The sequence below is a fragment of the Tachysurus vachellii genome, chromosome 13, assembly GCF_030014155.1.
Source record: "Tachysurus vachellii isolate PV-2020 chromosome 13, HZAU_Pvac_v1, whole genome shotgun sequence".
Lineage (NCBI taxonomy): Eukaryota > Metazoa > Chordata > Actinopteri > Siluriformes > Bagridae > Tachysurus > Tachysurus vachellii.
Genome location: NC_083472.1, coordinates 18,789,818 through 18,815,469, shown reverse-complemented (window position 1 = coordinate 18,815,469; position 25,652 = coordinate 18,789,818). Strand labels below are relative to the sequence as shown.

At 38.8% G+C, this 25,652-nt stretch overlaps 1 protein-coding gene across 1 annotated transcript in view; it reads right to left on the bottom strand.

The window, feature by feature from the left end:
* The window catches only part of mgat4b (alpha-1,3-mannosyl-glycoprotein 4-beta-N-acetylglucosaminyltransferase B), a 131,139-nt gene that overhangs the window by 36,769 nt on the left and 68,718 nt on the right, over nt 1–25,652 (bottom strand). Inside the window, exons 2-7 of the mRNA XM_060884491.1 lie at nt 21,847–22,026; nt 20,851–20,994; nt 19,862–19,995; nt 12,019–12,065; nt 9,208–9,321; nt 636–711 (exon numbers count right to left, since the gene is read on the bottom strand). Coding sequence (XP_060740474.1) covers nt 636–711; nt 9,208–9,321; nt 12,019–12,065; nt 19,862–19,995; nt 20,851–20,994; nt 21,847–22,026 — 695 coding nt within the window. The remainder of the gene's footprint in view (nt 1–635; nt 712–9,207; nt 9,322–12,018; nt 12,066–19,861; nt 19,996–20,850; nt 20,995–21,846; nt 22,027–25,652) is intronic.

Genomic DNA, 25,652 nt, shown 5'->3' with positions numbered 1-25,652 from the left:
AGATGTAATATATGTAATATCCTGTAATATATGTAAATAAAAGGTAATAAATGTAACATACAATGCTCATGAAAAGTATGACTAATTCAAAATAATATTTATGCGTAGTAACGGACTACAAGCACTCAAGCATTGTCCACGTCTGACCTTCACAGGCCCAGAGCAGGAGTGACAGAGCTACACTTCTTACAGAACAGAATAAATGACTGCTGTGTCACACAAAATAAACTGTATCAATAAACAAGCTTCCTGGACAAGTTGTATACACACACACAGCTGCTACCTCCCTTTCGATGAAGAAGAGAGGGAGTGAGCTCTTCAGCAGCTATTTTGTTCAGCACATGTGCAGCACAGCACATTCAGCACATCCATCTGTTACAGTTCATATAATAACACTGCAGTTTAGACTGCATTCAAGAGGACAGGGTTCTTTGTTGGGCTTTAAAGCCAGCAATAAATCTGTGAAATTTTGAGATCAACACTGGCAGCAATTTACCTTTCTCTGTTCGTTGGTTTTTCGTTTATAGAGCTGAAAATGGGCCATGAAAGCACAGGCACACATTCACATGAGTACAAGCAAGAACCCACATAAAAAAAGCAGGGTGTGTAATAGGAGTGTGTTGAGAATGGCTTACCTGCACATAGTAAGTGCCTTTGGATTGGGCGTACATCATCAAGAAGCAGTAATCCAGATTCTGCTTGGTTCGCCATCTGGAATAGCAACACGGACGAGGCTTTAAAAACGTGTGTGCAAGCACAAGATTAAAGACAGACGCCTACAGATTAGAGATTCTTTAGCACAATGAACGAGTGTGTATTTATCATGAGTTTATTTTGTATTTAGAGACAGTAATAATTTATTTTCATATTTCAAATACATTGAGCACAAAACAGGATAAACTAAACAGACATTTGTTTACTTTCTAAAGCATTACATCAGATTTGTTCAGACTTACATATACATTTATTAACATTTATTATCATATGACGAATCTCCTTTAAATACAGACCATTATGTTAACTCACACTTCATTACACTAACAGCATTGATAGTATGGTGAGTCTGGAGTGTTCATCACCTTACCCTGGATTAGTAAACTGTATACACACACAATTCAATTGGATTCAAATGACTATTTTGGTCATTAAAGATCATTAAACATCCATCCGTCCGTGTTCTGAAGTGTTTATCCTACAACAAGTCACAGGGAGCCTGGAACCTATGCAAGCCAGGGATAAAATCACCCCCGTTCACAAACTACAGACAATACTACAGGAAACCAGGGTACTTAGGAAAAGCCCCCAAAGCACAGGGAGGTGAGAATAGACCCCACAACCTTGGATGTCACTGTGTCCCCCAGGCATTAATAACTCCTTTTTTGCACAAGTATTAAAAATCCAAGATTCATTTAGATACTATTAGGTATTTACACCTATTTACCAAGTACTTTGTAAATGCAACAATTTCAGTTAGCAGTATTATTGTAATTAAATATATTTAGATCAGTGAGAAACATTTATTTGAGACACAGCTTTGCCTGAAGCAATCTGGATCAGTCATACTTTATGTCCAGGAACTGGATAAAACACCCCAGGTGTAATGAATTTTAATTACTAGCATGATTTAACACAGAAGGAGTACATAGTAGTAACTATGATCATTATTATAGAAATGTTAATCAATTAGATGTGCAATTACACATCAAGTCAACAATGTGGGGAAATACCAATTTATATTGTGAGCTCCACGACTCAGTCAGCGAGACAGGTAGACAGAGTTGGTAAGGTAACAGGCCACAGTTCATTCAAGCGAAGACATATGACATTAAATCAAACGTAAGAGTCGATTAGGCGACAAAGCGTTCACATCTGCACACATTCACCAGCAATCACACATTTACAGCAAGACAAGCTCCCCAGGGAGTGTATCAATCAGTCAGCATGCTGTGTAAAGCAGTGCATTGATTCAGACACACACCCGCACACATACACAAAGACTGAAATTTAATAGAGGGCTGTAGATAATCGTACACTAGCCTGATCTGCTTACTCTACTCTACTGTAATTCTAAACATTCTAATAAAAAAAACATGCAGCTGAATATCTGTGTGGAGAGAACGTGTACGTACAGTATTCAGAGCACTAGCACACCTCCTTAAATCAATTTTAAAGATGTGCCACGTAGGGTCTTTTTAAGACATGAGTAGCACCTGAGACTGGGTTTTTCAGTAGCATTTAGACCGAAGCCATTTAAAAAAAAAAACACAAAAGCATGTGCCTTTAAGTGTGAAAAAATGAGGGACAGAAAATGTGGACTGAAAAATGTATTTCTTTTTTAACTTGAAAAAGAATGAAGGCACAAAATCAAAATCATATTCATATTTATAACATGTTCACAGGATATATGATGTTATTATTCTTTTTTTTAACTGTCTGAACTGCACTTGCACATTCGCTCGATTGCTGTTGTGCACACCACATTTCAATACCTCATCTAACTGCTGCTATAACATATGTTTATAAGAACCTTCTTTGTTTATAATCCTCTAGCACATTGTACTGTATAACATACAGAATACACACTGGTCAGTGATATATTGTGTATGTAGTGTTTTGTATATCTGTTTGCATTGTCTATTGTCTTGCACGGTTTGCACCAGGTTGCACACGATGTACTTTATCTACTTTATGTCTAGGATTAACTTACTTTAAGTGTTGTTCTATGTAGCACCATGATCCTGGAGAAGCGTTGTCTCATTCCACTATGCAATGCATCATCAATATATGGTTGAAAAGACAATAAAATCTTCTTGACTAAACGCTCTCAGAGTAAGAATCTTTCTCCTTTGATGTCCTCTATCTACACTATCAATTCATTAATTCTGTATTTAATATTGGCCTTAAAGGCATCGTTTTATTCGACTATATTTACAGACCAGATCTTGAATTTCACTGTGATATATTGTAGTAACATTAAACTGTCAGACAGCAGCACTGAACTTAATACTGCTACTTGACTCAATATCACACAAGAAAAATGGGCACAATCCAAGGTCTGAATTGTGCATAAACTGAGACACGCCTCCTGAACAACTTCTGAATAGTTATTAAGTCTGTGCCTGAGGTCTACGTCTGAGGTCTGAATATCTGCAGTCAGTGTGCAATTTCAGAACTCAATTCTCACTATGTACACTTCTATTAGGGTCGTCAATCTATTTGTAAATAATAGTAAATTAATAAATTAGTAAATGTAAATATTAATTAGTTAATTAGACTATAATTTTATACTGCATACAATTTATAATTCGTATACATATATATATATATATACACACATTCATTTATTCATTCATTTTCTACCGCTTATCCGAACTACCTCGGGTCACGGGGAGCCTGTGCCTATCTCAGGCGTCATCGGGCATCAAGGCAGGATACACCCTGGACGGAGTGCCAACCCATCGCAGGGCACACACACACTCATTCACTCACGCAATCACACATTACGGACAATTTTCCAGAGATGCCAATCAACCTACCATGCATGTCTTTGAACCGGGGGAGGAAACCGGAGTACCCGGAGGAAACCCCCAAGGCACGGGGAGAACATGCAAACTCCACACACACAAGGCGGAAGTGGGAATCGAACCCCCAACCCTGGAGGTGTGAGGTGAACATGCTAACCACAAAGCCACCGTGCCCCCCCTATATATACACAGTGTTTTGGAAAAGTACATAACTTTTTTAAAGTATAATTTAGTAAAGTTAGTGTATAAATATTAGTGTGAGCATAACTGAACAAAAGATCAAAAAAATTAATAAATAAAATCTGGTTTTCTTTGTAGTTGTATGTTGAGTGCCAGACACCTGTAAATTCCCAGACACGTCTTACACTGCACAGCTGATTTCAGTTTGTGACGCCTACAAAACTCCATAAGAGACAAAGCTCACACAGCTGAAACTGCAGACTTTCTCAAACGGCAGTTTTTTTAAGCAAAGTGTCTCTCAGCCAGAATTCTCCACACCCTCTGTGATGTTAGAAGAACAGAAGGGCATGTGTCCACAGGCAGCAAACTGTGTCTGCATCACACTAGAAAAAATATGCGACCCACCCTCCAGTTACACAGAGGCATTCTAGAATGACTCGCCTGGATTTACGTTGGCTTGCGTTCTTCATTTCTGCTCAACGGAATATTTTTTTAGTTAATGCCATTAATATGATCGGTATAAGTTTCATTAAAGTTGTGTGACTTGAGAGCACAATCGGTATATAAAAGTGCAGCAGCATTATTATAATTCTTGTGCAAATTTACACAAAAATGCCTCAGGAGCAAGAGTACGATGCAAATATTATTCCTAAAATTTTCATGAATCACAAATTTTTTGTGTAAGCATTCATACGAACGATTCACAAATAAATATGTTTTTAAGCAAACTTCATAAATGCAGGACAATATCAATTCTTGCAATGAATAAAAAAACCTTTGCAACAAAGTTAGACTGTCTACAGTACAGACTGACTATAGAGGGAATGACATAACAGCGTTGCATCACCTGTGTACTGAAGAACTTGATCAGCCCAATAGAATACAGTCAGATTTGAGTCAAATGTATTAAAAGTAATTTAATGAATAGATAACAAATTGAAATGTAAAAGAACCAATTGCACTATACAGGAACCTAACCTTATATGGTCCTATCAATAAATACAGATTGAGAGAATTCCATAGTAATAAAGTCATCGTTTCTTCCTTTACTCTCAGTTGTTTTGTTGTTGTTTATGCTGCTGGAGACTTTCTTTCTGATTTTGACACCAGCTCTCATCGGGATGCGTTTTTCAGGCATAACTGTAAACTAGTATGGTTTGGAGAACTCAATTTTCAGGAAGTAGTATTGCATGAGCTGTCTGAGCTGAGTGGAGGTCTAACATCTACTGTAGCACATACCCTGCAATATCATGGTGTCTTGTTACATAAAAAAAAAAAAAAAAAAAAAAGCCACAGATTTCTCACGTCTGGATGTTTTCTCCAGCAGCAGCTCCAGCTGAGATCAGTGCTGGCTGGAATTCACTGGTTCATATTCATTACATTACTGTTTCTTTAGTTAAAACCTTTCATTGGAATTTGTATGTTGGACGGTCTACATAATCTAAACTATATAATAAACACATTCGTTATTTAACAAAGAAAAATCTGTACAGATCTAATGTCAGAGATTTGGAATAATCGGAAGGTTTTCCACTGAGGAAAGTCTTCAGGACTGAGGACTGTGTATTGTGGGTTCTTGAGGAATATGACAAGCTGCATTTTTTTGTTGTTTTATTAACTTCAAGAGAAAGATGCTGGTTAGTGAACGAGTGTTTGTAGCTGCTATAACATAAATCATAACAGGAACTAATTTGTCTCATGGATGTTCAACAACATTAAAAATAATTAAAAATGTGACGTGTTATTCACCAAATTAGAACATTCGAACAAAATCGCTGTGACATGAGGAATAAAGTACCTCGGACTGTGCAGTCAGCATTATAAAGGTAACATTGGCTTTAATCATGCGGCATCACACAATGCCATCATGTTTTATATCCTTAAATATTGTACAGAATATAAAATTCATGCTTAAGGCATTTCATTAATTATGTTATGTTTACTTTATGTCCATTATGTCTTGTCAATTACTTCATTTAAAGTTCTCTGTAATGTCAAATAAAAATCGTTGGAATTTTTTTTCCAATTTATAAATCACAATCCTTCTATCATGTAGCATAGATGTCAATGAAACACTGACTTCTCCACTACTGACACGTGTAACTAGTGAGAGCCTCCACTTCCAGCTGTATTCAGCTCCACTTGACTCATGGTGCAGATCATTTGGAAGCAGTGAAACAAGACTGTTGTCACTGCTACATGTTGTACTGACAGGGAATTGATCTGTCACTCCGAACCTTTTATGGACAAACCCGTATCTCCTTGTTGAACACTGTTATCCTTCACTGTTATAATGACCTCCTCTAGGCTTTCCACTAGGTTTCGGAGTGTGGCTGTTGAGATTTGTGACCATTCAGCCACAAGAGATCGGCATTCCATTTCATCTCAAGGTGTTCAGTGGGGTTGAGGTGAAATATCTGACGTTCAAGATCTTCCAGATAAACCTTGGAAAAACTATGTCTTTACAGAGCTGACTTTGCATGCAGAGGCATTGTCATGCTGGAACAGGTTTAGGTACAGGTTTATAGTTGGAAATTGTAATCTCTACACCACACTTAATTGTGTGCCTCTCACTGTGTGGCAAAAGTTTGTGTAAAACCTACATAAAGGGTACCCTACTTTCCAAGGAGGCTAAGGTCCTTCAGGTCCCTGCATGGTGAAGCAGCGGACTGAAGTTAGCTGATCCCAACAGACTGAACAAACTCATCCGTAAGGCCAGTGATATTGTGGTGGTGGAGCTGGACTCTCTGACTGTAGTGTCAGAAAGAAGGATGTTGTCTAAGCGACTGGCCATCTCAGATAACACCTTCCGCCCACTCCATGATGACCTGGACGGATACAGGTGTACATCCAGTCGCAGACTCATACAAACAAGGTGCTCCACAGAGCTCCCAACCTGTATCCATCAGACATCAGAAAGTCCTCTGTACAACATCATCTCTCACTTAGCAACAATATACCTTTATCTGTAGTTATTTAAATCTTAGTTTAATTTACATTCTTTGTATTTACATTTTCTTAGTGTATGTACGTCTTATTCTTTCTTTTTATATAGAATTCTATTTTTCTATTCTAATGTTGGTGACTCGGATCTGTGGTAACAACCCCAATTTCCCCTCTGGGATTAATAAAGTATTTTCTGATTCTGATTACGCTCTGGTAATGTCCAGGTAAAACTTTACTCATGTAGTGCATTACTAAGATATACTGTATTCATTAGCCTAACTGACAGCTTAGGTTAACTGCTTTAGACTGATGCAAGCAAAGGTCCACTTAAGTCCAAAGACAAAAAAGATAAAATTCAAGTGTTTTCACCTTCCTAATTGCCTTAAATGAAGATAAGGAGAAGCACCCGATGTGATCAATACAGAAAGTGCGATCAAACTCAATAGCAAACTGGTGCTACAGTCCTGAAGCACTGCAAGGCAAAAACGCAATGTGTGCTTATGCAGAATGGATTCTCTTCTGTCTTGCTGATTTGCTATTGAGCTGTCTGTCTGCTTGATGGCTGATTGATTGGGCTGCCTGGCCAATCAAGGATTGATTTGCTCATCATGCTCTCTTGACTGAATTCGCTGGCCTGGTGCGTGTGTGAATGAGTTCGATCCAGAATTGTGGGTTCATACTTGGCACTGTATTTTTTTAAATGAAGGATGAAAAAGAAGACAGAAATGGTCTGGCATGAATCATGAATGTGAGGATAAAGAATATGTGTGTGCATGTGCTGCATGACTATCCTTGCCACACACAGCTTGCATAAGTCAGTACAGCATCACCTAAAAATCCTTAATCCAATAAGATTTTTACTCCTAAACCTACACAATAGAAAATAAGAACTTTTATGGATGACAGATTGTGCAGTGCTACTGAAGAGCAACCAGCTTATGTTAAGGCTCATGTAATTTTTAGATTATGACCTAAATCTAACAGACATATCGTTGCTGTCGGGCGGAATCCTCGTATCTCCAAAACCATTATTTTTCAGGAAATTAAAAAAAACGCCGTATTTTTTTTTGAGTTATTAAACATTGTATCGTTGAAGTTGTTATTATACCTTATATTGCTATCATACTGTGGTGTACCAACATTAACACAACATTTTCCCAAAGTCACGTTTTATCGGAGATACAAGCTTTATGGCTTGGGAGCAGGGAGATACGAGATTATGATGTCATTGATAAGAATGGTACGGACACAGACGTCGCTGCTGCCAGCAGTGTTCAATAAAGTCTGCGGTGTCCAATGGAGTTAAGAGATTTGCGCTCAAGCTATTTTCAAGACTTTAGATTGGTTAATAACTTGTAAAAATAACAGACCCACGTGGGGACTGACCAATAGCATCGATATGTGAAAAAATATGAAATTGACACAATTTGGACATAGGAGGTTTCCGCCCGACAGGGACGATATACAGTTCTGTAATGTCTCTAGCATCAGAGATGTTGTATGTGTCACATGTCTGAAGTAAAAGCAACTTATTAACATGGGTATGTATTAGCAGCAACGCAGGAGGTTTCCAGTTTGATATAAATGTTTAATGTTCTAATTGTCGGTAAAGCTTCACGTAAGCTTCCTCCTTACTGTCTGATGTTTCTACATACACAATATGGCCAAAAGCAGATGGACACCTAACTATCACACTTATACATGTGCCAAACTCCAAACCATAGGTATTAAAATTAAGTTGCCTCCTTTTGTTGTAATAACTCTCATTGCAAGGCATTTGTGTTCATTCAGCCACAAGAGCATTAATGAGGTCAGGCCACTGTTGGATGAGGAGATCTGACATGAAATCAATGTTCATGTTCATCTTAAAGTGTTCACTGGTGTTGAGGAGAGAGCTCTGTTCAGGACTCTTGAGTTTCTTCAAATATATGCAAACCAAATAAGCTTGCTCGGTAAAATATTACAGTTTGCATGCCCACCAGGACACATCTCAGATTTATTATATTTCTCTTTTTCATTCAAACATTTTTCAACACAAACATTTTTAGAAAATTATTAAGACTATGTATTTGTGTGTGTGTGTGTGTGTGTGTGTGTGTGTGTGTGTGCGCACAGAATGGAGCGTCAGAAAGTGATAGAGGTTACTACGGTTCAGTAAGCTTTGCAATTGTCTATGCCTTTCTGCTCTCGGTAAATCTGCTGTGTGTGTGTGTGTGTGTGAGAGAGAGAGAGAGACAATTGTGAGTATGAAAAACAGAGAGAAAGAGAGAGAGAGAGAGAGAGAGAGAGAGAGAGAGAGAGTGAGTGTGTGTGTGGGTGTGTGTGTGTGTGTGTGTGTGTGTGTGGGTGTGGGTGTGTGTGTGTGTATCAGTGACCACTAATGTGGTCCAGTGTGCACTGGGGCATTAAATCAAATGGCAAAGCAGGTAGCACACGTTCATGTCACTGACTTAGACAAGGACAAAACCCAGAGACCTGAAAATGCACTCACTCACTCACTCAATCTCTCTCTCTCACACACCCCCCCACACCCATACAAACTCTTTGGTTTTATTACCTGACTCGTTCTTTAGGGTCACCAAATGACTCTTTGAGGTGTGAGAAGTCTGGATAGAAATGGACAGATGGAGAGATGATCTCCAACAAGCCTGACTGAATTTCTGCTGGAAATCTAAGAGAGAAAAGAAATATTTCATTGTTTATTGTGTTCTATTGTTTTTATTACCACTTTCTGTACACTGTGTTTTGCATCATGCTTTATAATAGCCATTGTTTTGGCAGCACTGAATAACGACACCCCCATCAAGACTTAAATGAACTTGAGCATGAGAGAGAAAGAGAGCGATAGAGAGAGAGAGAGAGAGAGAGAGAGAGAGAGAGAGAGAGAGAGAGAGAGAGAGAGAGAGAGCAGGAGATGCAGAATAATGGGAAATGGTGATGTGGTGACTAATAGAGGAAAGTAAAATGAAGCAATAATGATGAAGCAGTGCATTAAACAAATCACAGAGGAAGCCGTGTGTGTTCAGACAGTAATAATGATGGGTGGTTAGCTACAGATATGAACACATCTATCAAAAATATAAAAGCATTTCTCCCCCCAAACACCACCACACACACACACACACACACACACACACCCATTCAAATTCTTGTATAGCGCTTTTAACAATTGAAATTGTCTCAAAGCAGCTTTACAGAGCATAAACATAAAACAAAAGGTTCATACAAAGATTAATATAATACAACAATTCAAGATTAATATTAGATTTAACTGTGTTTGTATTTATCCCCAATGAGCAAGCCAGAGGTGACTGAGGCGACAGTCGTAAGGAAAAACTCCCTTGGATGGTAAAGGACGAACCCAAGACAGTCGGAAGACAGTCAGAGCTGGTACAATTTCTGGATGCCTTGGGATGGGTAGCATCATTGGTAACATACAGTACACACACATACACATTCACCAATCAGCCATAACATGAAAATTACTGATTGATGATGTTAATTACATTGATTGTCCCCTTATATTCACAGACAACTTACAGTTGGTGAGATATGATAGGCAGCAAGTGAACAGTCAGTTCTCAAAATATAAAACAAGTTGTTGTATAGGAAGCAGAGGAAATGGGCCAGAGAAATGGATCTGAGTGGCTAGACAACTTGTTCAGAGCATCTCCAAAACATCAGGTCTTGTGTGATGTTCCTGTTACGCAGTAGTTAGTTTCTCCCAAAAGTGGTCCAAAGAAAAGAATGTTTACAAGTAATTTAAATAAGCACCTCTTTAAACAGTGCTAAGCAGAAAAGCATCTCAGAAAAGCACAACACATTGAGCCTTGAGGTGTATAGGCTACAACCATAGAAGACCACATCGGGTTCCTCTACTGTCATCTGAGGCTACGGTGATAACAGGCTCATCCACACTGCTGTTGACGATCAAAAAACTTCACCTGATGTGTTGAATCTTAATTTCTGCAGTGACTTGCAGATGGTAGAGACAGAATTTGGTGTTAAGAGCATACATCCATGGATCCCACCTGCCTTCTGTCAACTGTTGTGGTGGTGGTGAAATGCTGTTTGGAATGTTTTCTTGGCACACACTGGGCTGCTTAATTCCAGTCGAGCGTCATTTAAATGCACAGACTAGTGGTGCTGACCGTGTGCATCTCCCAAGAGCCACCATTTACCATTTATCTTATAAATCTACATCCTACAGGATAATGCAGCGTGTGTCAACACAGCACAAGTCGCTTAAACAGGATTCCATGAAAAGCTCAGTGGAATCAAATAAAGTGTACGTCAATGACCTCCAGATCTGAATCTGTATGAGCAGCTCTAAGATGTAGGAGAACAGGAGATTCACAGCATGAAAGTGCAGCTGATGAATATGAAATGATACGATATCGTGTCAGCATGACCAGAATTAGCATGCTGTTCCTATTAAAGTGTCCACTGACTATATTATATTATATATGATGTAGCCCATCACAAAGCTGGGTTACTGTTATCATTGCAAAATGTATTCTTTTCCAAGAACAACACACCCCAAGTGTTCATGTGTTGAAGGCCACTAATCGGCACCTTCTGACCGATCAGAATCAAGAATCCAGAGCTGTTGTGATAAACTAAAATATAACAGACTATTTCAGTACAAATTTTACACACAATAATAAATAACTGCTACATTAACAAGACAGCAAAGAAAAGTATGTAATGATTTTTCCTCTAAGCAGACGAGACTACAAAATACTATAAAATGCAGTAATCGATGGTGTGTGTGTGTGTGTGTGTGAGTGTGTGTGTGTGTGAGTGTGTGTGTATGTTGAAGTGTATTTGTTGTATTGTTTTTCTCTTCATGGCAGATGTACTCACATCAGGAAAATTCAAAACACATAATCCTATAAATATGCTATGCATGGTTTGAGACACTCACAGACACCCCCCCCAACACACACACACACACACATACAAACACATATGCACACAAGCACGCACACACACAAGCACACACACACAAGTACACACACAGAGACACACACACAGGCGCGCACACACACCCAGGCACGCACACACACAGACAAACACCCAACTGCGCTATGGGCTATTATACCAGGAATAAGCAGTTTCCTAACAGAGAGAGAAATTGGTTTGTGAGAGATGGCCTCACAGCACACTCCTTCCTTCTTGCTCTTGTTATCCTCTCTGTTTTCTGCACTCATTTCTACAAAGGCCCAGAAGAGGAGACTAAAGTCACATGGTCCTTATTTTTTAGAGAGTACAAACTGCTCCTGAGGCTCCAAAAGGGAAACTACACACACATACACACATAAGTGATCATAAAAAAGGAAGAACGGAAAGAAAAGTGTGTACTTACAGGCGCTTGAGGTTGTCAGCAACGCTGTTAGCGTACTGCTGGTCTGTCTGCAAAACAAATGAAGTAGCAATAAAAGTGCAGCCTTTTACGTGTTCAGCACATTCTGTCCAATTACAATAACAAATATTAGCAATGACATCAATTAGGGACTGGTGTTTCTGTTTGACCTGCACTGTGTAATAATGATGAACGCATCAGAACATCTAAGGTGACATTCTCTCTCACACACACACACACACACACACCATCACAGACATATAAGTCTGCAAACCAAGTTGACCATGACATGCTGAACTTATCACATCACTGGAGTCTACATGACAATGGCATCGAGAGTCCAGCAGGACAGCAGACAGAAAATGACAGTGAGTAAAAGAAGATAATGGGATAACATAGTGACGCTAAGAAAATATTTGACAGAAATATAAAGAGAGTGGTGACTGTTATGTTATTAGAGCAAAGAGGTGGAATGTAAGAGACAAAACACAACAGAAGATGCTGTTAGAAAGAAATAATCAGTGAGAAAATAACAGCATGTTGTTTATATCACTTATATATGTTTGATTTGTTCAATCAGTTTGAAGTTTGACTGGCAAGAAGGCTTTGGAGTTCTGTGACGAGATGGAATTCTATTGTCCTGTTTAAGTATAGCTTTGTGTATCACTCTGTTCTCTGTGATGTGTTTTAGCTTCCATTAGTGTTGTAGGATGTGGTAGCCTAGTGCTTAAGGTGTTGGACTACTGATCAGAAGGTCATGAGTCCGAATCCCAGGTCCACCAAGGAGCCACTGCTTGGGCCCCTGAGCAAGGACCTTAACCCTCAATTGCTCAGATGTATAAATTGATAGGTAAATAAATATGTAAGTCACTCGGATAAGGGTGTCTGCTAAATGCCAGAAATGTATATGTAAGTTTTTTCTACTTTCAGCTGTTCTCATTAGGGGTTGCTACAGTGGATCATTGATCTGCATATCTAAATTGGCACAGATTTTACACTGCATCCCCTTCCTGGCACATCCGTCCCACAGTTATCTGGGCTTGGGACCGGAACTGAGAGTGCACCGACTTGTTCAGCACCCGTTGGCTAGGTCGATGCCCGGGAATCGATCCCCAGGCGATGTGGATAGAGCGCAGGATTGTAACTGCAAGACTGGAATGCGAATGAAAGAATCTAGTTCCTGTTTTATGTTATAAAAGCTATAACCAGCTGTTCTCTCATCAGCCTTTTTTTTCCATATTACCAAGAAAGCACAAGTTCTACCTCCTGAATACTTTCCTGTGTCAAGAAAACATAGTTACAGCTGTTGTGAACGGCTGCACTGACACTGGACACTCCTTGCTAAATAAACATTTCGCACAGAAAACATTACATTTTAATCTATTCACACTGAAGCTGCCAAAAATATGTGATTATAAAATAGCTACTGCTATAATACAAGACAGAAGCTGCTGTTATTAAAATAAAAAAATTACATTAACACCTTTTGACCGATCTGATTAAAATCAGATCCCCAGTGCTAGTGATATATTAATAATACACAATATTTATGTAGTTTTGCAGGTTTCACCAGCAATAAGTCAACAGATCTGTGGAGCCACACGGACAACGTTTACTTTACAGAAACATTTCTAAGGAAAATGAGCTACACAATGGAGCTATACACACACTGACACCTGAAGATAACCATAAAACCCAGGAAGTTTTATAGGCTGTTAAAACGTCACAGTATTGATACTGTCATATGGTCCTGCTCCATGATAAAGCAAAAATCATCCTGCTTTGTTCGCTTTACTCACTTCACTTTTCTGTCACTATTTTCTATCACACAGCTTTGTCCTACAAGTGAGAAAGAAAAAAGTGTCAGTTCTTTGTTTCAGGAGAAGCGAGCCATCAAAGACTTAGTAGAAGAAGAGCTCGGCCATATGCACAAGCTTAAAGAGCTGTAACTCCCTCCTGTACTGAGAGAAGGCGAAGAGGAAAAAGTGGGAAAAGAGCATTAAGATCATAGGATCATAAACTACATACATGTTCTTTAATGTTTTAATGTCATACTTGGTCATGTTCATTTATAACTGTGTGTGTGTGTGTGTGTTTTTTGTTGTTTTTTTTTTTGCTATATCCCTTAGCATATTTGTAACCAGGGCCTCTATGAGATGAGCTGTTATACTTGTAGATTAAAGTCGCTACTGATTTATTATCCAATCACGGACATGAAGTTTGAGGTGAGATGGTTATAACCGGTGTATGTATGAGACTGCACTGACAATGATGAGCGCATGAAGAAATTGGAGAGTATTGCTGCTAACCAGATGGAAAATATGATGCAATATGACAAAATCATAACAAAAAGCAACACATGCTCTTTTCCGATGACTGCAGGGATCATGTGTACTCATATAACTAAGTCCGCTGTCCTCAGTTTAACAAGCCACAGATATGATGATCGGTTTGTACCAAACTTTGCTATAACAATGCAAATGTTTCCAAATATTGAAATTAAGATTATTTAACACTTTTAGCTTAGAAACTAAAGAGTTTCACAATTTCATGATTAAACTGTATTTATATTGATAAATCTGCAATATATACATACGGTTACCTTTACCCGAATTATGTTTTGTTTAGTTTTTAATGTATTGTTTTCTTTCTTTTGTAGATAGATAGATAGATAGATAGATAGATAGATAGATAGATAGATAGATAGACAGACAGACAGATGTATGCAATGACAGACAGACAGACAGTCAGACAGACAGATAAATAGATAGATAGATAGATAGATAGATAGATAGATAGATAGATAGACAGACAGACAGACAGTCAGACAGACAGATAAATAGATAGATAGATAGATATATAGATAGATAGATAGATAGATAGATAGATAGATAGACAGACAGACAGACAGACAGACAGATATATGCAATGACAGACAGACAGACAGTCAGACAGACAGATAAATAGATAGATAGATAGATAGATAGATAGATAGATAGATAGATAGATAGACAGACAGACAGTCAGACAGACAGATAAATAGATAGATAGATAGATAGATAGATAGATAGATAGATAGATAGATAGATAGATAGATAGATAGATAGATAGACAGACAGACAGACAGATAAATGCATAGATAGACAGACAGACAGATATATGCAATGACAGACAGACAGACAGACAGACCGATAGATAGATAGATAGATAGATAGATAGATAGATAGATAGATAGATAGATAGATAGATAGATAGATAGATAAACAGACAGATAGATAGACAGACAGACAGATAAATGCATAGATAGACAGACAGACAGACAGACAGATATATGCATTGACAGACAGACAGACAGACAGACAGACAGACAGACGGATAGATAGATAGATAGATAGATAGATAGATAGATAGATAGATAGATAGATAGATACATAGATAGATAGGCAGGCAGACAGATAAATGCATAGATAGATAGATAGACAGACAGACAGACAGACAGACAGACAGACAGATATATGCACTGACAGACAGACAGACAGACAGACAGACAGATATATGCATTGACAGACAGACAGACAGACAGATAGATAGATAGATAGATAGATAGATAGATAGATAGATAGATAGATAGATAGATAGACAGACAGACAGACAGACAGATAAATGCATAGATAGACAGACAGACAGATATATGCAATGACAGACAGACAGACAGACAGACAGACAGACAGATAGATAGATAGATAGATAGATAGATAGATAGATAGATAGATAGATAGATAGATAGATAGATAGATAGATAGTGTACCTAGATTTAGTAACTAACATGAATGTGTTCATGATCATTTAATACACCAAGATCAATAAAACAGACATTGTAAATATCAGATTATTTGTGCCTTCTCCTCTTTGATTTCTCATGATTTTTATATTTTTTGACACATGAAATGAAGTGAATTGAAGTGTGAGCAGAATTAAGATAGCAGGATGTTAAGACTTTAAAGTTCTCTGGCTGATTCCAGACGCAGTAGGACATGCCAACCCACTGCAAGGACTGGTCTATAAATCCTTCTCGCTCAACAAAAGAGTCGAGTTTAACTGAGCCATTAACCGATGAATAAATCATCAAGCAATTACTGGGTCACATGGTCACGCTTTGGCAAGAGACGAGGGCAAAATGGCATCAGCTTGAACACGCTTTTCATTACGGATCGTGTGATGGTGATAGATGACACAGAGGTTCCTGTTATTAATCAGACAAGATGTGAGCCTGATCTAAAAGCACAGTACAAATTCAGAGCCATGCAGCGCTCTCAAAAACAACACGGTTTCCTCACTCACATTCATGTATGACTGCTTCTCTCTCTCTTTCTCTCGCTCTCTCTCTCTCTCTCATACTCATGCACACACACATCAAAGAAGTCTACTTCAACACAGATTTGTCTACTTCTTATTTGTTTATGCAAATAATTATGTGGACAGTGGAAAAAGAGGATGGGTCTGAAGAAAAGTGAGAGAGAGAGAGTGTGTGCGTTTCTGTGTGTGTGTGTGTGTGTGTGTGTGTGTAATGGTGTGTAATGGCAGTACCTCTCCATTGCTCTTTGTGTGCCCTTTTAAAGTCAGGCCATAATAAAGATGAGAGATGGCATGTGCTTAAACTACACTTAGAGCTCAGAGTGGAGTCTGGGGACAGGACACACACACACACACACACACACACACACACACACACATACTCACAGCTTCATTTATCCATTAACTCCACCCAGTGTGTTAATTAATGTGAACTTATTCACACAAACACACATGCAGCTCTGTAAATAAATTCAATCTATTTTAATGGGTTGATGCAAGCTGTCCTTAGAGAGCGTTATATACTTCTGGGAGGAACCATATCATTCCTGAGCAAATGTCCATAAAAAAGCTGTGAGTCCAAGGCTTTGCTGGTGCAACTGTCTGCCCCGAGCCACTATTTTATCTCTGTAACTGCTTAATACAACCTTCTCACTCATGGTTATGTGCTTTACTTGGCAGTCTGTTGCCAGTAACGAGGGCTGGGCAGCATGTAATATTAACTTCACATCGCACTGTACTCTCCAAATCCGCTAGCACCCGGTATCACACCTTTCCATCACTGACAAGCTTCATTATTACTCACAGAAACAAGTATTTATCATTAATGTCAGCTATGTCATGAAAACCGGGGTTTATTTTATGATAAAATTCTGAATTTTTGGTTTAATCTGCTATGATGTTTGTGTTTTTGTTACAATTATGTGTTTTAGGCTGCCTTTCATTGCAATTCATGACTGATTTAATACCTGAAATGGGATTTGTTTAGCAGTCCAGGTCCTACGGTTCAAATTTCTTTGAGATTGTGAGCTAGTGCTTATTTAAAGCTAGACGCAATAAAAAGCGGTGAAAGGACTACATAATAAACACCTGTCAAGTGCATGTAGGTAATTCTAATAATCTGAAAGGATCACCCAGAAAACCTAGTTATGTTTTGAGCTCAGCTCTGAAAACAGAAAGCTTTTCCATTTATCTGTTTATGTATCTACTGAACCGCAGTCGCTCATTTTTTTGACTACGCCAATGTTTGTGCCAAAGTATGTGTGTGCGCGCCAAAGTGAGTATGTGTGTGTGTGTGTGTGTATGTGTGTGTGTGTGTGTGTGTGTGTAAAATAATATTCTTAAAATTTGAAAGATCCTGCTGCTGGTTACAATTTAATGTCATGTTTTAAGGGACTCCTGCAGAGAATTCTCTTGTGTCAGCACCAGCACCATGTCGGGGAGAACGAGCATCACTTTTCTCTGATTTATGCCAGAAATGTTTACCCTTTAAAATGTGTCTTAAAAATCTTGAACAGCAGGTGTTCTCAACCTGTTTCTTTTGGCCAGTGACCAAGAATCCAACATTATCGCAATGTAAATATTTCAAACAGACATTAGCACTTTATTAGGAACGCCTATGCACATGCTCATCCATGTAATTACACAATCAGCCAATCATGTGGCAGCAGAGAATTGCATAAAATCTTGCAGATACAAGTAAAAGAGCTGCAGCTAATCTTCAAATCAAACTTCAGAATAAGGAAAAAATGCGACCTTAGTGATTTTACAACCATGACATGGATGTTGGTGCCTCACAGACTGGTTTAAATATTTCAGAAACTAATGAAATTCTGGGAAATTCATGCACAAAATTCTAGCATAAAAAAAACATCCAGTGAGCAGAAGTTCTGTGACATCTTGCTGATGAGAGAGATCAGAAGACGATGACCGGTCTTTTCCAAGCTGACAGGAAGGGCAGAGTAACTCAAATAACCACCCTGTATAACCACCATGAACAGAAAAGCATCTCAGGATGTATAGGACATCTTGTGGATGAAGTGGGGACAAAATCAGCAACACTGGCGAAGTGAAGACTGGAAAGAGACCAGATGATGTTTTCTAATCATCTCTCCAGCTACTCACTGATGGATTGCCCATGTGCTGTTAAGAGTATGTGTGTACACTGATAAATAAATGCTAAATACAACAGAGGCGCTGTATCTTGTAGTGTTTCTAGCTGGTAACCATCAGTCTGCACTGCCACAGATGCCAAAAATTTACCACCTTAGCAATTGAAAATATCTTAAATATAGTAAAATATATAACATTTTCTTTCAGAAATAACATTATTAAACATATTTCTTAATATTTTACTCATTTCAAGCTTTAAATTGTCTTATTCAGTTGGCTATAATGTATTTTAAATCACAAGTCACACCAGAAATCTTTTTTTTTTTTTTTTTGCAATAAATAAAACTGATAGAACTGCTTCAGGTTTAACACAGTGCACAAAAATGAGCACAAACTAACAGATGGCTGTGGGTGTGTCACTTTCCCAGCATGCACTGGAGCTTTGTGGGCGGTTGGATCTGATGAAGCCCATTATGGCTTTAATGATGTGATGTATGGAGAGGTTTCTTAATTACCAGTGGAAGAGGACACACACACACACACACACACATTGTCCTCCCATACACATGCTTACTTAGTTCACCAGTCAATGACCTATACGCTTACTCATTTACACAATCTGTTCTACATCATCATGTATCTTTACAGGACATGTTCACATACACACGTCCTTCTCCTGAGTAATAATCTGAATTACAGCCACGCACACACACAAGCTGTGCATATCAATGTGCGTGTGTGTGTGTGCATGCCAGCTAGCCAGGATGCTAATTGGTCTGAACAGAGATGTTAATAAGTTAATGGTGAGTTCTGTTGTAGGCCCAGCAGAAAGGGATTTGTTATCAAGGGTCAGGGCAGTTAGCGGCCAGCACTGTGAGCAACCCATTAGCTTCATATCATGAGATGGTTTATCAAGACCTGGTGGGATCACCATGGAAACAAGTTCTCTTGTTAACTTTGCAAGTGCACTGACCTTCTCTTCAAGGAGAGGAGAGATCATTGACCCACTAATACTCAAACACACACACACACACACACAAATACAAATACAGATATAGATATTGATGCAAACCCATGGCTATGAAGCTGACAATTTTCTGATCTGGAATTTGATGTGCAATATTTACAGACACAACGTCTGCTCGAATACAGTCACTATTTTCCACTGGGCCAATGTTGCCTAATTATTAGGAGGTGGGGAAAATATTCCAGACTGAAGGAAACCCATTCAGTACACGGTGAAATATAACACTGGGAAAAGCAGTAATGTAATGTTAGCACTTGCATTAAGCAGAGATTTGTACTCAGGAATATATTTTAAATTCCACTCCCATCTACTTCTCACTCAAATCCTTCAGCATTAAAAACGTAGTAGTCCTACCTCGGCAATGAAGACCACGATGACGCAGTCGTCTTTTTCAGCCTGACTCAGCTCTGACATCAGAGAGCTCAGAGTGTCTGTCAAATAGGAGTGCACCTCCCTCTTCACACTGGGAACGCCCATCACTATCGACACTGAAAGAGAGGACATTCAGCCAATCAGTGGCAGCGAAGTCAAAGCGAGCCTGTCACATAAAGAAAGAGAATACATATGAACACGTGTCCTGGCCTAATATTTTCTGTCATGCTGTATTTTATCCTTCAAGTGCATAATGAACGTGTGATGAAAATGAGAAACCAGATGGACAAATGCTGAGAGATAGAAAGTGAAAGCGAGACTAATTGAAAGTGAAAGACAAAGCAAATCCATGTAGTCAGTAAAGGGAAAGTGTCCAGAAGCTGCTGCTTTTCATTGCACAACAAGCCAGCTTACATAAATGAAAGCAAATGGCCTGAATACATTTATATATTTTTTTTACATATATTTGCATAAAATCTCAATTTTTTAGCAGCTGTTAGATGATGCATATGCAGAACAGTAGCACAGACCCAAAAAGAGCTCTGCTAAGGTTTAACCAAGCTGTCTAACACTCAGACCATGACTATAGATCAAATTCTTAGTGGTCTAATATAGACACATCTGTGGCTTAGTAGGAAATTGGACCAACAATCCACAGACTCATACTGTTTATGCACAAGCATAGCTGAAAGAGCCGGAATTGAGGCAAAGCTGGGCTTGAGCCAGCTGAGAACAGCAGGTCCTCTCCTCCTGAAGAGACATCAGGGTCATGAAAAAGGCTCAACAGCTTTTTTTAATGGATAACAAGTGGTAGAAAGAGAGATGTTAAAAGAGTTATAAATAGTCTCAGAAGGAGAGTGATATGAAGAGACTGAAGTGGATCAGAAAAGCGCAATGAGGACCACAGAATCTGATGCAAGCATGATACAAGACAGAGATGAACACACACACACACACACACACACACACACCTCCGGTGCGGCCCTGGCCGACATGCACGGCTGGCTGCAGGCTGGTCTCCTTGGCCAGCAGATGGGGCAGGTGGTGGAAGATGCTGGGCAGCTGTAACACATTCTTACTGCTGGTGACGTTCCAGAGCTTCAGCTTGGTTTCATCTGTCACAGACACACAGTCACACATTTAGCCATCTATTCACGGTCAGAAATCGAATGCAGATCAGCCATGTTATTATACGTTACATAAAATGCATATATAGTTCATACTACCTTCATTCTCTGAGCTGCTAAGATACGTAGTATGTATTATATCTTTCTATCTGGTCTTGGAGTCATTTCAGTAGGTTGAATGAATGAAAGGAATGAAATGTATTTTTGTTAATATCTGTTTTACTTCGTTTTTATTTCAGCGTCATAAAGAAGATAAACAGTAAAAGACATAGAGAATTTAAACACGGATCCATTCCCCAACCCGTCCCACCTACAGGAGACTCCATGGATATGGACATAAACACAAAACTGTAAAACAAATAGAAAAGATACAGAAGTTCCCATAGAAGAGTAAAATTACACAACATTAAAAACAGCATGCCATATGTTCAAGGTTTTAGACTGAGCCTCGTGTATATAGCAGTATTTAGTTCCATAGATGTTCAGTAGAATCCCACGTCCACCTGCCCACAATGTGAGGAGGATTCCAACAATTAACTAACAGTCTTTTGGCCGCTGTGAGAGCAGCCAACAATAAACTCCTTTATCAACTGGATAAGACAAGCTACTTTTTCTTGCTCTAAAATCTTTTTGCCAAGAAAGAATTACAGAATAAATCAAATGATATGAATTGAATTCAAATTAGCCGTTTAATGAATTATCATGAAATCATCTGTATAAGATTTGAAATGTAATTAGTCCAGCCAAAGTCAGAATTAATGACCTTTTTATTTTTACACCAGATTTGTCCTGCTGTGTGAAGTGAGTCATGTGCAGTTCAATTCTGTGTTCCTCTCTCACCGGACAAGCTGCTCCATGTGCGGTTGATGTCTCGAAGCGCTTGCTTCTCGGCGATGGCTCGCTTGATTTCATCCAACACCAGGTTGAGCTCTTTGGAGCGTTTCAGGTTCTCCTGCTCTGCCGAGTGGAGTCGATCTCTCAGAGCCAAAAACTCCCTCTGGTAGATATCAACCACATTACCTACAAAGACAAAGAGGAAACATTTAATTTTAATCAGATATTCACAAAGAAACACTGAAGCCTTTTGAGAGTTTTTATTAGACTTCATAATTCATGGTATCACTGCTCAATAATTTAAGCCAGACTCCTTAGCGTTATGCACCAATAAATAAAACTAAATTATTAAGTGAGCTTTTGACCAGGGCCTCACACAGGTCTGCTTATTTGGAGGAGCAATGGAAAGACCAGGTTATTCTGAACCCTTATTTCTCTGTCTGGCCTTTACAACTCAAAGACTTCACTCGTTTACATTTAGAGAGGCAGTTTTCATCCAGAAAGGCAGATGGAGAGACAGAGGCAGACTTCCAACACTTTCACCCCCATTTTGCATTCAGTGAAGGGATTTATAGCCCCTCCCATTTCAGCTTCTCCTACACACACTGGCCTTCTTAGCAGGCTAGTCGATGCATCTCCCGCACACACTGGTCGATTTCAATCGCTAGGCTTGAACTGCAGTTCTCTGTGGACGTGACTTATGCACTTAAACAGTCGTGAGAATATGAGTCGCAGAAAAAGAGTCAAAGATCAGCATCTGTTTGGATCTGCAATGAATTCTAAAACCTTATTTATCAGGGCTTTCTGTCAACAGCACAAGCATCACATTAAACATACTTTACTGCTGAACTGGCAAAAATAAAACAACTGGTATCTTCATAAAGTCTTCATTCATTTAACTTCAACTTTATCTATTTTAAGATTCTGAAATATTAGTTTCTCCCTTTCAACCAGGGACTTTCGGATTTTAAAAATTGTGGTATTTCACAAATATACACCAATGTTCTTTTAATTTTCATTAGTTTTTTTCCGGACTGCCCCATTCACTGCCCCATCTAGCTCAATAGAGTTAGTACTGCCCCTAGTAGTCCACAACAAGCACTTAAAGGGGCTCAATTCGACACTCTCACCCATGCTCAATCAGGAGAAGTGGACAGAACAGACTATGGTAATATGTTGCCAGATTGAGCTAATATAAACAATTGTCACAGCCAGCAAGAGCTTGTTTAAATAAGAGGAATATTTTGATATTACATTTGAAATACATTTCCACAATCAAAAACAAAGTGCAAGTGCAGACAGTGTATGTGATGTACAGAACCATCTCTATTGGTAGATGCATGTCAAAGAAAAGGAAGATTATGGGGTGGATAATGTTTGGACAGACAAACAGACAGATAAAGAGATAATTGGATAGAGAGATGACCAAGAAAAAGGTCAAATATATCAAAAGTAATTTCTATTTTAGAATCAGCTTCATGATAGAGAATCACACACTTCTCTTCCTAAACAAAAATTACTCACAATTTAATTTCAAGCAAACACTACATCTTTTTTATTTAAAAATAAATGTCTACCTGGGTATTAACTACACTTTAAAACAATATAGTTCGGACAATAGAAAACATATAATCACAGTATTTTGTCCAAACATTTTACACTGAGAATTAGTGTAAAGGAAAGTCTACAAGAGATAATCAATAATTAGGAGAGCTTTCGAATGGCTTTCTCTGTATTCTGTGATCTCACCAAGCTGTATAGGAGCAGATTCAGTGCTGTCATGATGGCAAAGGAAGATTGTACAAACGTGGGGTGCCAATAATAAATGCACTTTCGTTAAGTTTCCAATTTGTATATTTACATAATGAATTGAAAGATTTCTGGTAAAGCCTACTATATCAGAGAGTGTGTAATTGCTGACAGTAACCTGTCTGTTGCTGTACTTACTTTGTCAGGTCCACTTTACCTCCTCTTGGGGCCGAAAGGGACTAGCGCTAATCAGATATAATTTGGATGTTGGACGATTCTCAGTACGGCAATAACACTGGCATGGTTGTGTGTTTGTGTATGATGTAAGAGGTGTATATGCTTATTGTTTCTCTTGTTAGTCCATGCTTTAGTTCGTACATTTAGAGACTAAATTTTAAGGTTTTTCATGTTCCAAGTTCTTTAACTTGTCTTAGACTGTTTCTCAACCCAGTTCTGCTACTGTGACTGATTCGCTCATACTACTGACATTAGCACTGAGAATGGACCACCAGACTAATAGTCATCGATTGTGGCTCCTCTCACAGTCACACAAACATAATAAGTTTATTTGATAAAATGGTGAATGAATGTAAGTGTAACAGATAAGAGAAGATTCTGGTCAGGGTCACAAAGGATCCAAAGGCTGTTCCAGGAATATACCTTGTATGGCAGGTCAGAACGTTGCAGAAAACCAAATCACACACATTCTCATCTAAGGGCTATTTATTGTAACAATACCACCTACTTGCAGGTTTCTGGAGGTGAAAGGCAACCTGAGAAGCCAAAGGAAACCCAAATGAACACAGGGAGAACATACAAACTACAACACAATCAGTTCCCTGATGTCGGGATCACACCAGCTACCCTGGAGTTGTCAAGCTGCATTGTTCCCTACTCCAATATCGTACAGTATAAAGTACTACTAATATACTGTATATGTAATAAGAGTAAAGTGTACACTAATAGGATAATTTGTTAGGAAATTATCACTCAATACTAAGACTTAAAAACACAAGAGGGTCTGCTCTTATAGGGAAAATGGGGGGGGGGGGACTAACAGCACAACCTAAGTGTTCTATTACTCATATAACACAACAATTTTTCAATGATTACACTGAGCAATATCCCTTGTTGTTTAATATCTATCAATAAACCAGAAAACACAAACTCTCTGTCCTGAACACGTGTGTTTGATAAATGAATCAACTGGTTATTGTTTTATCAGATTATATGGAGCTTCCACTGTACAAGTTTCTAAATATGATACTATAGAATCACTAATGTTCTAGAATGAACATGTTAATATAAACGTGTGATTTGCTTTATGGGGACATTTCTCCCCATGCTTCAGGGGTTTCCTCCAGGTAGTCCGCTTTCCTCCCACAGTCCACAGACATACAGTATACTACACTAAGGTGATCGGTATCTCTAAGCTGTGTGTAGTGTGTGAATGGGTGTGCGTTTGAGCCCTGCGATCCCAACCCATGTCCCCTGAGATAAGCTCCAGGCTCCCCACACATTGCAGAAAATGGCTAATTGGATGGATGGATGGATGGATGGATGGATGGATGGATGGATGGATGGAGTTGCCTTACCACCTGAACTACTGTTCAGCACTTTTTCAGGAGTCAGCTTCATGCATTCATCACTGTGGTAGGATACATACAGTATAATGATTTCTGCTCACTAAGTGTTGTAGGCAAGCTGCAAACATGTAGATGCAACTATCTACTGTATTTTTGAACGCTGAATTAAAACTTCACAACACGTCAGCCCCGACTGCAACAAACTACTCTTAGTTTTTACTGATATGGCAATAAAATACTGAAATGGAACTACACCTACTAGACTGTGAATCCCAGCTTCAGAACCTCCACCTGTGTGTAAGCAAATTAAATGTGCAAGGAAAAATCAATCTCTCCTAAAAGCTTGCCAAGAGCTCTCTGGTCTCATTTGCCTTTTCTTTCAGTCTTTATCATGCTCTTAGCCTCCCTTGCTCTAGTTTCCATTCTATGCACACACATCTCCTGGTTCTATAGTAAAAGACAGAGCAAATGGGAGGG